At 47.1% G+C, this 18,067-nt stretch overlaps 1 protein-coding gene across 6 annotated transcripts in view; it reads left to right on the top strand.

The window, feature by feature from the left end:
- ndst1b (N-deacetylase/N-sulfotransferase (heparan glucosaminyl) 1b) overlaps positions 1–18,067 on the top strand; it is a 290,113-nt gene that overhangs the window by 229,723 nt on the left and 42,323 nt on the right. For all 6 annotated transcript variants that reach the window (XM_052013795.1, XM_052013796.1, XM_052013797.1 and 3 more), the window contains 3 exons: positions 2,582–2,710; positions 14,734–14,916; positions 16,644–16,740. In XM_052013795.1, the coding sequence (XP_051869755.1) occupies positions 2,582–2,710; positions 14,734–14,916; positions 16,644–16,740 (409 nt within the window). The remainder of the gene's footprint in view (positions 1–2,581; positions 2,711–14,733; positions 14,917–16,643; positions 16,741–18,067) is intronic.

Genomic DNA, 18,067 nt, shown 5'->3' with positions numbered 1-18,067 from the left:
CTACAGGAGAAATTGTCACTGATTCAGATTCAGATTCAGATTAGTTTATTATATATACCAGGGTGCAATGAAATTCCTTGCTTGCATGAAGCTCACAGAGTAAACAGTGGACATGGTAATAATCAATACAGCAATAAACACAGCAACGAGCACAAAACAGCAGAACGGAGCAAAGATTGCAGAGCAGTCTGAGGTGGTGCACAAAAGAATGCTGAAGTGACAATAACAGAAGAGGCAGAGTTCAGAGTCCGAGAACGTGGCAGCACTGCTGGGAAGGGGGTGTGAGAGAGGGGACTGGTTCAGGAGTCCGACAGCAGTGGGGAAGAAGCTGTTCCTGTGTCTGGATGTCAGGGCTTTCAAGCTCCTGTATCTTGTCCCAGAAGGGAGAAGAGAGAAAAAGGAATGGATATTGCGGTCTTGCTTTTACCCTGGGAATTACGGGAAGAAACAGTTAAAATGCACCAGGGAGATTTATTCACACCTATATAAATTGCAGGCAGTTGAATGCCCTTTAATTATCAGTTTGGTTCCCTTTAATTATCAGTTTGGGCTACACACCGTGTTAGGGGAGACCAACCTGTCATTTCAATGCAGATCCTGACCATGGGAGCTTTGCCAAGGCAGCTTCAACCTGCTGGGGGTGGGATCAGGTAAAGACAGTCCTTGGTAAACCAGGAGGATTAAGGGAGCTGGGATTGGGTCATCTGTGCTCCCTGCCTTCCAGCACCGTGCCCAACCGGGCTCTGACACTTCCGCAGCTAGAGACTCAACTGGGCCCAAGTTTGGGATCTAGCCAATGACATGAAAATAGCTGGGAAGACATGTTGTGACGAGGAGATTTGGACCCTGCAAATAGGTGGTGCGAGTGGGTGGAAGCTTGGCAAATGTTTACCGTGAGGCAGTGTGAGGTTATGCAATCCATTAAAAGGAATCTAAAGGCAGACTGTTATCTAAATAGAGAAAGATTGCAGATGAGTAGAATGTAGAGGGGTCTAGGAGTTCTTGTGAATGAATTGCAAGCGTTAGTCAAATAGTCATAGAAAAGTCACGGAAACAGGCCCTTCAGCCCAACTGGTCCATGCCGACCAAGATTCCCATCTAAGCTCGTCCCATTTGCTCACATTTGGCCCATATCCCTCTCAACCATGTATCCGTGTACCTGTCCAAGTACCTTTTAAATGTTGTTAACGTACCTGCCTCAACCACTTCTTCTGGCAGCTCGTTCCATATACCGACCACCATCTATGTGAAAAAGTTGCCCCTCAGGTTCCCATTAGCTAGGCACATGAATCTGCAGAGAATAGAGTGATAGGGACCACGTGCAGGTGTGATGGACATTCATTTTCCAGGCCCCAAAAAGGTTTGTTGCTTTCAGCTTTTCAGTACAGCAGCGTGACCTGTCCATAGGTCAAGAAGTGGTTGCTCATTGAGCTAAAATCCCTTTTGCAAAAACAGCAGAAATTGTCCAATGTTCAAGATGTTTGTTGTTTGCTAAGTTAAACTTCCAACCAATATTCCCTGCTCAACCTCTTAACAGAAACAGGAGAACAATGGAGTCCACATTTGCTTCATTAAACACTCGTCACCTGGGTTGCAAATGCAGTTGAAAAAGACATCACAGGTCAATGATGTCAACTCGGTGAGAAGACAGCAGAAATGTTAGAAAGCAGTCAGGGTAGGGAGGAATGACAGAGAGAAGGGGGTGACAGAAAGAAGACCTAGAATTCATTCCTCAGCCTTTGGTTTTTGCGATGGATGACTTGTCCGTCTGCGACTTGTTGGTCTGACTTTTCAGCTTGTAAGAATTGTACTTGTGTTTGGAAATCCTGTGTAAGTTACAAGTCATTGTTAAGAATTATTTGTCAGAATTAAATGTGTCTCACTTAAAATAAACTGTGTTTAAACTGCTTCATTAGCAGGGAGTATCTTCTCCTTGGACTCACCGCTTGAAATAGTGATGATTGACAGCTAGACCTTTCCATAGAGACTAAAGTAGTGAAGTAAACTAGTCCTTGAAGTGTAGGTTGATACAGTACAACCTTCCTATAGTGAGGGTACTCGTAGATACTCATGCCAGATAGAACTTAGGAAAGTCTCGACTTAAGTTTAGAGCTGTTGGACAGTACACTCAATACCATCACACAGGCAGAAGGGATTAGTTTAATTAGGCATCACTAGTTTAACTGGTTTGGCACAACAGAGTGGGCTAGGGGGCCTGTTCCTGTGTTGTTCTGTTCTATTTTCTATATAAGGCTTGGTTGCGGAAGTCCTGAGTTGTTGTGTGGTGTAGTGGCCTTCCCGACCCATCCAACCTCTCTGCGTTACCTCCACAGTTCCCCTGTTATTGCAGCAGATGTGTCAGATCCAAACTTTTCCTTTTATTTTCGCTTTCACCAATGGGAATAAACAACCCTTTGAGGCATGCAGTCGGATGACCCGAATATTCGGGGTGCAGTTTCCAGCGGTAACCCCAACAGTACGACATTGCAGATTCCTGCCAACCTTTGCTGCCAGAGCACCATCCACAGGGAGCTCTTCCGAACGACCGTTCTTTCTCAGTTTCCCTTCCTTTTGTGCACAGGTTCTGCCTCGTCAGACGTGTGGGCTTTTCACACACACCATATTCTACAATGAGTACCCCGGAGGACCCAAGGAGCTGGACAAGATCATTAACGGCGGAGAGTTGTTCCTCACTGTCCTCCTCAACCCTGTGAGTACCTGATCTGTGGCTTCACATTTGGTCTGCCTTCAGTAACAAGGAGTAGGAATGGAAGAGCATTCAACACTGGAAAATTATTGGTGATGTTTGCTGCATAGATTATAGAGCTGGTATCTGTCAGAGTGACCACAAGACAAACCAGATAGAAGCCCAACTGGTTCACTCATGTCCCTTAAAGAAGGAAACTTCACACCAGCTCCTAAATTGAAATTGGAAATATTCAGTAGGTCAACCAGCATCTGTGGAGAGAGAGAAACATGGAGATAAGGTCAGCAAGTACTTCAGGAGGCAAGTGGACTGTTGCCCTTATTGTAAATGGAATGGCATATATCCGTGGGGAAGTCTTGCTGCTCCTGTACAGAGTGTTGGCGAGACCACTTTTGTAGAGTTTTGGCCACCTTATAAAGCAGGATATACTGCTTTGCTGGATTTACTGGTTAAGCAGGAATTACTGGACATACTGAAAGGGGTTTATAAAATCATGAGGGGCATAGATAAGGTGGACAGTAACAGCCTTTTTCTCTGGGTAGAGGAGTCCAAAACTAGAGGCTTAGGGTCAGAGGAGAAAGATTTAAAGGGGATCTGAGGGTCAACTTTTTCACACAGAGGGTGGTGGGGATATGGAACGAGCTGCCAGAGGAAGTGGTAGAGGTGGGTACAATTACGGTGTTTAAAAGATATTTGGACAGGTACATGAACAGGAAAGGTTTAGAGGGATATGGGACAAACATGGAGAAATGGGATCTCAGGTAGGCACCTTGGTCAGCATGGAGAGTTGGGCTGAAGGGCCTGTTTCGCGCTGTATAACTCAATGACTTCATGCTTGGTGCAGCAGAGGTTCACTGCATTGATTCCTGGGATCGGAGAATGAGGCAATTATGAGGAAAGTTTGAGATTGAGGGATTTCTTCTCTCAAAGGGCTGTGAACCTTTGGAATTCCCAAGTGCAGAGAGCTGCGGAGTCATTGAGTATATTCAAGGCTGAGGGGAAATAAGAGCTGCAGGGGACTGGCAGGAAGATGGCACTGAGGCCAAGATCAGATCATAAGAACATAAGAAATAGGAGCAGGAGGAGGCCATCTGGCCCGTCGAGCCTGCTCCGCCATTCAATAAGATCACGACTGATCTGGTGGTGGACTCAGATCCACCTATCTGCCTTTTCCCCATAACCCTTAGTTCCCCTACAATGCAAAAATCTATCTAACTGTGTCTTAAATACATTTAATGAGGTAGCCTCTACTGCTTCCCTGGGCAGAGAATTCCACAGATTCACTACTCTCTGGGAAAAGCACTTTCTCCTCATTTCCGTCCTAAATCTATTCCCCCGAATCTTGAGGCTATGTCCCCTCGTTCTAGTCTCACCTACCAGTGGAAACAACCTTCCTGCCTCGATCTTATCTATCCCTTTCATAATTTTATATGTCTCTATAAGATCCCCTCTCATTCTTTTGAATTCCAGGCGATTCAATCTCTCCTCATAGACTAACCCCCTCATCTCCGGAATCAACCTGGTGAACCTCCTCTGCACCGCCTCCAAAGCCAGTATATCTTTCCTCAAGTAAGGAGACCAGAACTGCACGCAGTACTCCAGGTGTGGCCTCACCAGTACCCTGTACAGTTGCAGTATAACCTCCCTGCTCTTAAATTCAATCCCTCCAGCAGTGAAGGCCAACATTCTATTTGCCTTCATGACAACCTGTTGCACCCGCAAACCAACCTTTTGCGATTCATGTGCATCAGATTAAGATTGAATGGTGGAGCAGGCTGCAGGAGCTCCTCCTGCCATGTTCGTATGTATCAGGTCGATGACTGATCGTGTTGAAATGTCATGGAAGTCACAGCTTTAAGATGCAGAGAAAGATGGGGAAGAGGGATCACAAGGGGCTGTCTGTGACAGGATGAAAAGCAGGAATGATTAAATGACAAAAAGAAGAATGAGACAGGACCTCATAGAAACATTTCGAATGTTGAAAGGACTGGACAGAGTAGATGTGGCCAAGTTGTTTCCCTTGGTGGGTGAGTCCAGGACAAGAGGGCACAGTCTTAGAATTAGAGGGTACCCATTTAGAACAGAGATGAGGAGAAATTTCTTTAGCCAGAGGGTGGTGGATTTATGGAATTCGTTGCCACAGCTGTGGAGGCCCAATCATTGGGGGTGTTTAAGGAGGAGATTGATAGGTATCTAATTAATCAAGGTATCAAGGGATATGGGGAAAAGGCCGGGAAATGGGGCTGGATGGGAGAGTAGTTTAGCCAATGGTGAGGTAGCAGAGCAGATGCGATGGGCCGAATGGCCTACTTCTGCTCCTTTGTCTTGTGATCTTGTGAATAAGGACAGACAGACACTGGTTAAAAAGACAAGGAAAGGAGGAAGAGCTGGATCCGGATGTGTAACTGGAAATACCAAACTGAAGGTTGAAATAAAACCAGACATTGCTGAAAAGCACTCAGCAGGTAAAGGCAGCTTCTGTGGAGAGAATAACAGTTAACATTTCAGTCTGAGTATTCTGCATCGGAGTCATAGAGTCACACAGCACAGAAACAGGCCCTTCAGCCCAACTGGTCCATGCTGACCAGGATGCCCCATCCAAGCTAGTCCCATTTGCCTGCATTTGGCCCATATCCCTCAACCTTTCCTATCCACGGACCTGCCCAAGTGCCTTTCAAATGTTGTTAATGTACCTGCCTCAACATCTCCCTCTGGCAGCTCGTTCCACGTACTCACCACCTCACCCTCTGGGTGAAAAAGTTGCCCCTCAGGTTCCTATTAGATCTCTCCCCTCTCACCCTAAACCTCTGCCCTCTAGTTCTTGATTGCCCTGGGAGGGTAAAGGTTAGTTTTGCATTGCAGAAAAGGGTGGAGAAGCAATGGACAGGACAAAGAGATTCCAAGCACCTTCCAAACCCACCACCTCTCCCAGCTAGAAGGACAAGGGAAGCAGAAGCACGGGGACCACCACCCCCTGGAAGTCGCCCTCCGAGAGACACCCCATCCTGACTTGGAAATATATCGCCGTTCCTTCACCGTCGCTGGGTCAAGACCCTGGAACTCCCTCCCTGCCACACCTCAAGGACGGCAGAGGTTCAAGAAGGCAGCTCACCACCACCTTCTCAAGGGCAACTGGGGACGGGCGATTAAATGCTGGCTCAGCCTGTGAAGCCCACATCGCTTGAATGAATATATAAAAAAAAGATCATCTCTGTTAGGGAGAGACCAGGGTTGCCCAGGTGTGAGCAAAGGTAAGCCCACCACTGAGGATGAACGTTGCAAGAGAGACAGAGAGAGGAGAGAGGAGCAGAGTTTCTTCAAGGCTGGCGTACCTGGGAGAGAAGTATCAGTAAGTTTGATAGTAAATAAAGATAAAAAACTGCAGATGCTGGAGATCTGAAATAAAAAGAGAAAATGCTGGAAACTCTTTGCAGGTCAGGCAGTGTGTGTGCAGAAAGAAACAGAGTTAACACTTCGTGTTATGGGATCCTCTTCGTTTTGCTATTGAACCTGTGAATTCCCCCTCAGATCGGGTAATTTTTCACTTCTGAGACCCTGAAACACCAACTCGTGTCAATTCCCTGTCATGGGAATCATGTGGCTCGCAATCTGCTCAATTGTGCCTCGGGCTATAATAAGAGATAATAAATCCTGCTCTTGCCGGCAACATCTGTCTGGCCAGAATGAATGAGTAAGGTGAATCCCAAACCCTTTTAATATCCCGAGCTGTTCTAATTTTTCAGCGGCCTCTGGCACTGTGTATCCTGAGTGTGTATCGTGAGTGTGTGTGTCTGTGTGAGTGTGTGTGTCTGTGTGTGTGTGTGTATATGTGTCTATGAGTGTGTGTGTCTGTCTGTGTGTGAGTGTGTCTGTGTGTGAGTGTCTGTGTGTGTGTCTGTGTGTCTATGTGTGAGTGTGTGTGTCTGCGTGTGAGCGTGTGTGTATGTGTAGGTGGGGTGAGTGTGTGAGTGTGTGTATGTCTGTGTGTGAGTGTGTGTGTGTGTGTGTGTCTGTGTGTGTGTGTGTGTGTGTAGGTGAGGTGAGTGTGTGAGTGTGTGTGTGTGTACGTGTGTGTGTGTGTGTGTGTGTGTGTGTGTGTGTGTGTGTGTGTGTGTGTGTGTGTGTGTGTGTGTGTGCGCCTATGTGTGACTTTGACAGGCCTACCAACTAATACTACCTAGAAGTTCAATGAACGACGAATTGAAGCAGCCGTTTTGTAACGGTCTCTGGCTGTGCAGTCAGTACCCGGACTTGGAAACCAGCTGTTGTTGGCTGTTGGTTTTCAATCTGCTTTAACGTGGCTCTACGTAACAGGCCAGCAGACTGATGGCCTTCAACACAAAGAGGGCCGGGAGTATAAAACACACCGGAACTTCTTGCTGAGGGTGGGGGATCTCCAGAATTCTCTGACCTGGAGGGTTGGAGAGGCTGCTTTACTGGAGGGAGTTGAAGAGGATGCAGGTAACTTTTGGAGAGATCGAGAAACTGGCAGAGAAGAGACCTGAGGGAGGTCAACCATGATCATATTGAATGACAGGGCAGGCTTGAGGGGCCCAGTGGCCTACCTCTGTTTCTTATGTTCTTATACATTGGTTTATTATTGTCACTTGTACCGAGGTACAGTAAAAAACTTGTCTTGCATACTGTTCATACAGGTCAATTCATTACAACAGTGCATTGAGGTAGTACAGGGTAACACAATAACAGAATACAGAATAAAGTGTTACAGCTACAGAGAAAGTGCAGTGCAGGCAGACAATAAGGTGCAAGGTCATAACAGGGTCGATTGAGAGGTCAAGAGTCCAGTTTATCGTACTAGGGGACTGTACAATAGTCTTATAACAGCGGGATAGAAGCTGTCCTTGAGCCTGGTGGTACGTGCTTTCAGGCTTTTGTATCTTCTGCCCGATGGGAGGGGGGGAGAAGAGAGAATGTCCAGGGTGGGCGGGGTCTTCAATTATGCTGCCTGCTTTACCGAGGCAGCAAGCTCGTCCATACCGACCAAGATGTCTATCTAAACTAGTCCCATTTGCCAGTGTTTGGCCCATATCCCTTTAAACCTTTCCTATCGATGCACCTGTAGAGGTATGTATAAATACAATATCTTAAACATTGTATTTATATCCCCCTCTACAGCTTCCTCTGGCAGCTCGTTCCGTACACCCACCACCCTCTGTGTGAAGTTGATCCTCAGCTCCACCTTAAACCTATGCCCTCTAGTTTTAGACTCCCCTATCCTAAGAAAAAGACTGAGAGCATTCGCCTTGTCTACGCCCCTCATGTTTTATAAAACCTCTAAAAGGTGACTCCTCAAACTCCTTCACTCCAGGGCAAAAAGTTCCAGCCTGTCCAGTCTCTGCTTATAACTCAAAGCTAAGATAGGATAAGACAAGATACGATCTTTATTAGTCACATGTACATTTCAACACGCAGTGAAATACATCTTTTGCGTAGAGTGTTCTGGGGCAGTCCGCAAGTGTCACCATGCTTCCGGTGCCAACATAGCATGCCCACAACTTCCTAACCTGTCAATCTTTGGAATGTGGGAGGAGACCGGAACACCTGAAGGAAACTCACGCAGATACGGGTAGAACGCACAAATTCCTTACAGACAGCAGCCAGAATTGAACCCCGGTCGCTGGCGCTGTAATAGCGTTACGCTAACCGCTACACTACTGTGCCTGCCCGGTATTAAACAGTCTATTGAACAGTTCCCTAGTACAATAAGATGGACACTTGACCTCAAATCTACCTCGTTATGACTTTGCACCTTATTGTCTGCCTGCACTGCACTTTCTCTGTAACTGTAACACTTTATTCTGAATTCTGTTATTGTTTTCCCTTGTACTACCTCAATGTACTGATGTAATGAAATGATCTGTGTGAACGGTGTGCAAAACAAAGTTTTTCATGCTTTGTTTCTGGTAATAGACCAATAACAGGGGGCATAATCTTAAGGTGATTGGAGGAAGGTATAGGGGGGATATCAGAGGTAAGTTTTTTCACACAGAGAGTGGTGGGTGCGTGGAACGCACTGCCGGCAGAGGTTGTGGGGCAGATACATTAAGGACACTTAAGAGACTCTTAGATAGCCACATGAATGATAGAGAAATGGAGGGCTATGTGGGAGGGAAGGGTTAGATAGATCTTAGAGCAGGATAAAATGTCGGCACAACATTGTGGGCCGAAGGGCCTGTACTGTGCTGTAATGTTCTATGTTCTATGAAACCCGCACAGTCACAGGGAGAACGTGCACACAGACAGCACCAAAGGTCAGGATTGAACCTGGGTCCTTGGAACTGCAAGGCAGTGGTGCTAACCCTGTGGATAAAGCACAGGAGGAGACCGTTAACCCGCTTGTCTGTTCCAAGTCTTTCTGTCAGCTGCCCACTGAGTCTCAGATCTTTGCTCTCCCCCTGCATCCCTGCAGTGTTTTTTATCCACTGTCTACACCTTGTTAGAAAGCTCCTTCTGAATCTGCTCCCGCCGCCCTTCCAGGCAGATTCTTTCAGGTCGCAGTTCCCTGCAAAAAAAGACAAAAATGTCCTCCTGGTAGCTGCAGGAACAGGTGTGCCCTCTGGTTACCGGCTCTTTATCTGGGAGTAGATGGAACTGACAGCACCGAATGGATCAATCAGTCCAACTGGTCCATGGACTTGTCTCTGACTGTGTCTTCCTTTTTGTGCGCTTATGTTTTGATTTGCAGAGTCTTTTTGTTTCCACTGTCTTGTATAGTTTATATTCTGTGTGTTTTTCTGTGCCTATTTTTCATTGGACCTGTGCCTCAATGTACTTGTGCACATGACAGTAAACTTGACTTTACTGCCTCCACTCAGTCTCATTGCTAAATCCCTCGTATTCCAATCCAGGGCAGGGATACAGGGGAAGAGCAAAGATACAGGGGAGGAGCAAAAAACTCGCAGGGCAGCTGACAGAACAATTTAGAACAGACTTGTGGGTTAATGGCCTCCTCCTGTGCTTTAGCCAGCAGTTCTACTTCGTGGACACAGCCTGGCGCATCACAGACACAAGTCGCCTCTCCTTGGACTCTGTCTTTACCTCTTGTTGCCTTGGTGAAGCAGTCAGCATAATCAAAGACACCTCCCACCCGGGACATTCTCTCTTCTCCCCTCTCCTATCAGGCAGAAGATACAGGAGCCTGAGGGCACGTACCACCAGACTTAAGGACAGTTTCTCCCCCACTGTGATAAGACCATTGAACGGTTCCCTTATACAATAAGATGGACTCGGACCTCACGATCTGCCTAGTTGTGACCTTGCACTTTATTGCACTGCACTTTCTCTGTAGCTGTGACACTTTACTCTGTACTGTTACTGTTTTTACCTGTACTACATCAATGCACTCTGTACTAACCCAATGTAACTGCACTGTGTAATGAATTGACCTGTATGATCAGTTTGTAAGACAAGCTTTTCACTGTACCTCGGTACAATAATATACCAATACCAGTTTGAGGAGATTTGGTCTGTCACCAAAGACTCTTACAAATTTCTACAGATGTACAGTGGAGAGCATTCTGACTGGTTGCATCACCGCCTGGTATGGAGGCTCCAATGCACAGGATTTAAGATTTAAGATTTCCTTGTTAGTCACATGTACAACAAAACACACAGTGAAATGCATCCTTTGTGTCAAATACTGCAGAGGGTTGTGGACTCAGCCAGCTCCATCACGGACACAACCCTCCCCACCATCGAGGACATCTTCAAGGGGCGGTGCCTCAAGAAGGCGGCATCCATCACTAAGGACCCTCACCACCCGGGACGTGCCCTCTTCTCGTTAGTACCATCGGGGAGGAGGTACAGGAGCCTGAAGACCCACACTCAATGGTTCAGGAACAGCTTCTTCCCCTCCGCCATCAGATTTCTGAACAGTCCATGAACACTGCCTCGTTTTTCCTTTTTTCTGCACTATTTATTTATTTTGTAATTTACAGTAATTTTATGTCTTGCACTGTAATGCTGCCACAAAACAATAAATTTCATGACGGATAAGTCAGTAATGATAAACCTGATTCTGAATCTGATCCACCATCACCTTTAAATCCATTTCCTGTTTTCCTTTCAACCATCTCTTTTGGGAACCAAAAAAAATCAGACTGCTGGATGAACTCCGCTGGTGGGGGAGAGGGATGGTTGGCTTGTCAGGCTGAGACTCTGGCAACAAGACAGCCCTGCTGCAGGATCTCGACCCGAAACATCGACCATCTCTTCCGCCAGCAGAAGTGATTTCATTAATTTTGATCACCACCCTCTTTGTTTCTCTACATAAACTCGTCCCTCTTTCCAGATACCATTCAACCGAGCCCAACAGTGTACAGGTATTGGTATTGGTTTATTATTGTCACTTGTACCGAGCTACAGTGAAAAGCTTGATTTGCATACCGTCGTACAGGTCAATTCATTACACAGTGCAGTTACATTGAGTTAGTACAGAGTGCATTGATGTAGTACAGGTAAAAACAATAACAGTACAGAGTAAAGTGTCACAGCTACAGAGGAAGTGCAGTGCAGGTAGACAATAAGGTGCAAGGTCACATCAGGTAGACTGTGAGGTCAAGAGTCTATCTCATCGTATAAGGGAACCGTTCAATAGTCTTATCACAGCGGGATAGAAGCTGTCCTTGAGCCTGGTGGTATGTGCTTTCAGGCTCTTGTATCTTCTGCCTAATAGGAGAGGGGAGAAGAGAGAGTGACCCGGGTGGGTGGGGTCTTTGATTGTGCTGGCTGCTTCACCAAGGCAGCGAGAGGTAAAGACAGAGTCCATGGAGGGGAGGCTGGTGTCCGTGATGCGCTGGGCTGTGTCCGCAACTTTCTGCAGTTTCTTGTGGTCCCGGGCAGAGCAGTTGCCGTCCCAAGCCGTGATACATCCAGATAGGATGCTTTCTATTGTGCATCGATAAAAGTTGGTGAGTGTCAAAGGGGACATACTGAATTTCTTTAGCCTCCTGAGGAAGTAGAGGCGCTGGTGAGCTTTCTTGGCTGTGGCGTCTACGTGATTTGACCAGGACAGTCTATTGGTGATGTCCACTCCTAGGAACTTGAAGCTCTCAACCCTCTTGACCTCAGCACCGTTGATGTAGACAGAAGCATGTCCACCACCCCCTTTCCTGAAGTCAATGACCTGCTCTTTTATTGACATTGAGGGAAAGGCTTTTACCATGACATCATGTCACTTCGCTCTCTTAGGTCTAAGATCTTCCCCAGGTTACAAACCCCTGACTTACAAACAGCCTGTACACACGATTGAGTGTTTGGGACACCGGTGGGACGGAATTGCTGACTGCTGTGGGGCTGCAGGTATCTTCTGCCTGGTGGAAACTTGGTAATCAGCAAGATCATTGCATCTTGCAGAGAAATCTGAACGGTTGAGTTAAACGCCCTGGTTTAACTACATGTTGCCCTTGGTTGGCCGATGTTTTTATTTAAATGTTTCGCCACACTTCTGACTCGCAAACTGTTCCACTTACGAAGAGTTCTCAGGAACTCTTTCGAGGTGAGAAGGGAAAACATTAAAAAGGGACCCGAGGGGCGACTTCTTCACGCAGAGGGTGGTGCGTCACGTCTTCTTTCCAGGGTGAGGGGGCCTCGAAACTAGAGGCTGCAGGTTTAAGGTGAGAGGGCAAAGATTTAAAGGGGACCTGAGGGGCAACTTTTTCACCCAGCGGGTGGTCCATATATGGAACGAGCTGCCAGAGGAAGTGGTTGAGGCAGGTACAATAACAACATTTAAGAGACGTTTGGACAGGTACGTAGGTAAGAAGGATTTAGAGGGATATGGGCCAAACTCAGGCAAATGGCACTAGCTTAGATGGGCATCTTGGTTGGCATGGATGAGTTGGGCCAAAGGGCGTTTCCATGCTGTCTTGATAAAGTTCCTCACGGAAGGCTCATTCAGAAAGTCAGGAGGCATGGGATCCAGGGAAACTTGGATGTGTGGATTCAGAACTGGCTCGCCCATCGAAGACAGAGGGTGGTGGTAGATGGAGCGTATTCTGACTAGAGGTCGGTGACCAGTGGCGTTCCACAGGGATCTGTTCTGGGACTCCTGCTCTTTGTGATTTTTGTAGATGACTTGGATGAGGATGTGGAGGGGTGGGTTCATAAGTTTGCTGATGACACAAAGGTTGGTGGTGTTCCGGATAGTGTACAAGGTTGCTGTAGGTTACAACGGGACACCGATAGGATGCAGACCTGGGCTGAGAAGTGGCAGAGGGAGTTCAACCCAGAAAAGTGTGAAGTGATACACTTTGGAAGATCAAATTTGAAAGCAAAATACAAGGTTAATGGCAGGACTCTTAGCAGTGTGGAGGAACAGAGGGATCTTGGGGTCCACGTCCATAGATCCCTCAAGGTTGCCATGCAAGTTGGTAGGGTTGTTAATTGTGGGCCAAAGGGCCTGTACTATGCTGTAATGTTCTATGTTCTATATTCTATGAACAGAAGCCTGCTGTATCCTGGGGAGGACATGTATATGCACGTGGGTGCCCACAGATGGGTGGACAGTGGTGGAGTGAAGCCTGAGAAATTCACACCTTGGTCCACGTGTGGAATGGCTGCTCTGCAGGAAGGCAGTCACTGATTCACACTTCATCCCAACAGCAGATTGGGAGGTTTATTTTCGAGGCTCAGTTGCAAAGCTCTGGCAGACAGTGATTCACACCTTATTCCTGCCACAGATGGAAAGAAGCCAGGGCTCCTAAACATGACACGCCAAGAAGCAGCCTCAGTCGCAGCTACAGATGGAACTGGGCAGGGAGAGAGAACTAATTCTGGTTCCTGAACAGGAGGAGGTTTAAAGGTGCTGCCAAGAACAGCTGGTCAGATGGCAGAGAGAAGGCTTTGATTGCAGTCATCCAAGAAACCGAGAGAGTCACAGCTCATTCCAGGAACAGCTGGGAAGCCTTCATCAATCTTCCACCTTCCTGGAATTCTGTGTCTGTGGCTGCTTTGAAACTTGCAATAAAAAACACTCTTCTATCTTCATTATGTCTTGAAATAAATCTATTAGAAAGGACTTCAAATTAGCAAAGTTTGGCTATCAAAATGGGGCAGTTTTTTGCCACTAATCTGAAGCATGTATTTATCTGACAATGTTCAAACAGCACACACTCCAATCATCAAGTCAAGTCGAGCTTATTGCCATGTGCACAAGTTCAGTGAGGTACAGGTACAGTGAAAAGCTTGCTTGCAGCAGTATCACAGGCACCTAGGTACAGACAACACACAGAACATAAATTATATGTAAATTATACAAGACAGTGAAGAGAGAGAAAAAAAGTGTGCAAAAAACAGAACACAATCAGAGACAAGTCCACAGCAGTGCAAGAGGTGGTCCGTAGTGTTCCGTTGCTGAGGTAGGGTTAGGGTTGTGCAGGTCGGTTCAAGACCTGATAATTGTGGGGAAGTAGCTGTTCCTGAACCTGGTGGTGTGGGACTTCAGACTTCTGTACCTCCTGCCCGATGGGAGCTGTGAGAAGATGGCATGGCCCGGATGGTGAGGATCTTTGATGATGGATGTTGCCTTCTTGAGGCAGCGCCTCCTGTAGATACTACCAATGGTGGGGAGGTATGTACCATGATGTATTGGGCAGAGTTTCTCTGCAGTTTCTTACCTTCCTGCACATTCGAATTGCCATACCAGACCATGATGCAACCAGTCAGGATACTTTCAACAGTACATCTGTAGAAGTTTGTTAGAGTGTTCAATGACAAGCTGAACCTCCTTAACCTCCTAAGAAAGGAAAGATGCTGGCGCGCCTTCCTTGTGGGAACTAAGGGTTCTATTGGGAACCAAGGGAGGGAACAGTTTTGGGCAGTGATGGACAGAATGGCCTCCCTTTTATCATTCTATAAAATACCCTTGAAGGAGAAACTCTGTGAATTTGTGCTTCACCCAACCTTCACATTTCCCACTCCTAAAAACCCGCCTCAGAATTGTTCGCTGCCCTGAGGTCCTTGTGGGCAAGTGAAATGCTGATCCTCTCCCTCCACTTCTCTCCTAGATCAGCATCTTTATGACGCACCTGTCAAATTACGGCAATGACCGGCTGGGGCTCTACACGTTTAAGAATCTGATCAGCTTCGTGCAGTGCTGGACCAACCTGAAGCTGCAGACACTCCCTCCTGTGCAGCTGGCACAGAGATACTTCCAGCTCTTCCCCGAAGAGAAGGACCCTTTCTGGCAGGTTGGTACCTGCTGCCCTGAAACCAGGCAACGGACCTCCGGAGTTACCTTGTGCAGTGGAGAATCGGCTTTATAAGATATCTTTGTTAGTCACATGTACATCGAAACACACAGTGAAATGCATCTTTTTGCCTAGAGTGTTCTGGGGGCAGCCTGCAAGTGTTGCCATGTTTCCGGCGCCAACACAGCATGCCCACAACTTCCTAACCCGTACATCTTGGGAATGTGGGAGGAAACCGGAGAACCCGGAGGAAACCCACGCAGACAGGGGGAGAACGTACAAACTCCTTACAGACAGTGACCAAAATTGAACCTGGGTCGCTGGCGCTGTAAAGCGTTACGCTAACTGCTACACTACCGTGCCTGCCTATTTTCCTATTTTCACATACATGCTGATTGTCATTTGGGGTTGTTTCTGTTAGTTTGTCACCTTGTCCTTCTATGAAGCTCCTGTTCCACAGCACCCTTGATAAAACTACCATCCTCACCATCTCTGTAACCCCCTCTATAACCCAACCTATTCTTGTAACCCCCTCCAATCCCACATGCATTCCCATTTCAGAAGCCCCACAAACCCTCTCCATCTCTGCCACCTCCTCCAGCCCCGCACTCTTTTCTGCAACCTCTTCTAGGTCTGTAATAGTCCATATCGTTGCAACTTTCTCCAACCCCTACACCGTCCCTACCTTTGCAACTTTCTCCGGACCCCAGACCCTCCCTATTTCTGTAAACCAACCCCCCCCACACTCCTCCCTATCTCTGCAACCTCCTCCAGACCCTGTACTCTCCCTCACTCCCTATCTCTGCAAATTCCTCCAACCCTATGCCCTCCCCTCTTTGTCACACACCCCCGGTCCTGCACTCCCCCCTATCTCTGCAACATCCTCCAGCCCCTATACCCTCCCTCTGTACACCTCCCCTCCCCATTCCGAACCCCTCCTGATCTCTGTAACATCCTCCAGTCCCTACACCCTGCACCCTCCCAATTCTGGTCTCTAGATTGTCTCCAAATATAATCTCCACCACTGGTGACCTGCATGACCAAGAGTGGTCTGGACCCTCAACAGTCGGCACCATTTTTCCTATAACCATCTCCTTCTTGCAAGGAGGCCGCGGAACCAGGTCCGTCAGGTTTCAGGGAAACCTGATATCATCTCAACTCGCTTGCCTTCACTGGATCTTCTCACACTACAGTTCAGTGCTGAGAGAGAGCCGCTGTGTTGGAGATCCTATCACTACTAGAACTTACACCATGACCTCGTCTCCTCCCTCAGGGGTTTCCAGAATATCCCATGGCAGTACTTTAAAGAAAAATCAGGGACGCTTTTCACTGTGTCCCAGCCATCATTTAACTATTGATTATCACAGTACTGCTTGCTGTGCACAAGTTGTTAACCCTGTGTCCTACATTACAAGGGACTGCACTGCAATTGCTTGTTAAAACGCATCGGAGGATGTGAAAGACCCTATAGAAATGCAGGTCTCACATGTGTCAAGGTCTTGCCCAAGTGTTGAAAATATGAGGGTAGTCCATGGTGTTGCAGGGAACTACGGCGGCACTACTTCTCCTTCCTTCCTGACACGAGACAAAGGACAGCATTACCATCAATGTTTGCCACCTCTTGGGAGATACAGTGACTGACAGGACATCGTTACAAGGCCACGGAATTCCCTGGTTGTTGATGGGCCTCGGATATACACATGCCTCTTGTATCTGTTCTGTTGCAGGATCCTTGTGAGGATAAAAGACACAAAGATATCTGGTCTAAAGAAAAAACATGTGACAGACTTCCAAAACTTCTAATTATTGGTCCCCAAAAGTCAGGTAAGTGTGAACCCACAGCTGGGGGTGGTTCAAATTTCAATCTTTTCTCTCTCCTCGTTTTATATAAAGAGTTTTAATCTTGAGTTTTATTATTGAGAGGAGGAATCTAGTGGTGGAAGGTTTTTGGCTTGCAAGAACCCAGAATGAGACATGTCCAGGTACTGCCCTGCAGCAGGACGTTTCCACATGCAGGGAGAACGAGGAGCCTGCAGTGGAGACATTGCCAGTCGCATTCTGCTCCCATGCAGGGCTTTGCCCAATCAGTGGAGATGCAAGAAACTGCAGCTGCTGGAATCTGGAGCAACAGATGAAGGAACTCAGCAGGTCAGGTGGCATCTGTGGAGGGAAATGGGCAGTCATCAAGACCCGAAACCAACTGTCCATTTCCCTCCACAGATGCTGCCTGACCCGCTGAGTTCCTCCAGCAGCTTGTTTTTTGCTCCAGGTTCCAGCATCCGCAGTCTCTTGTGTCTTCTGTTTATTCGTTATGTCTATTTCTGTCCATGACCCAACCTTCAGTATATGACCCTAATTTTGTTTAAAAACCACTTGGTCTTCTGAAAATCCCAATATATCACATCTACTACCTCCCCCTTAGCTAATTGTTTCTAGTTTCAACCTCACGAGAACTCAAACCTGCTTTCCCTTTCATAAGTCCGTGTTGGCTCTGCTCAATTATATTCTTATCTGTTACCACTTCCTTAATAATAGACTCTAGTATTTTCCCTACTGTGATGTTAGGCGAATTCGTCTGAACTTCATTGTTTTCTATCTCCCTCCTTTCTTAAGTAGTGAGACTATACTCAAAAACTACTAGTCTATGGGAATTCTAATTCTCAAGCCACCATGCTGGGATTTAAACTCTGAATTATTAATCCATAATGTTCAGTGCTGGGGTGGCATGTAGATTCACAGTGCCACAGAGCAATACAGCACGGATACAGGCCCTTCTGCCCAACCAGTCCATGCCGACCACAGTGCCCACCCAGCTAGTCCCAATTTCCTGCCTTCAACCCATATCCGTCCAAGCCCCGCCCCTCCATGTACCTATCCAAGTGCTTCTTAAATGATACTGTTGTACCTGCCTCACCCACTTCCTCTGACAGCTCGTCCCATATACTCACCACCCTCTGCGTGAAAAAAGTTGCCCCCCTCACCCTAAATCTATGCCCCCTAGTTTTGGACTCCCCTACCCTGGAGAAAAGACTGTTACCGTCCACCTCATCTATGCCTCTCATAATTTAAACACCTCTATAAGGTCGCCCCTCATTCTCCCTCGTTCCAAGGAATAAAGACCTCACCTGACCTACCTCTCACTATAACTCAG

Source organism: Pristis pectinata, chromosome 4 (assembly GCF_009764475.1).
Source record: "Pristis pectinata isolate sPriPec2 chromosome 4, sPriPec2.1.pri, whole genome shotgun sequence".
Taxonomy (NCBI): Eukaryota; Metazoa; Chordata; class Chondrichthyes; order Rhinopristiformes; family Pristidae; genus Pristis; species Pristis pectinata.
The sequence above is the reverse complement of the archived record's forward strand: the minus strand, read 5'-3'. Positions and strand labels throughout refer to the sequence as shown.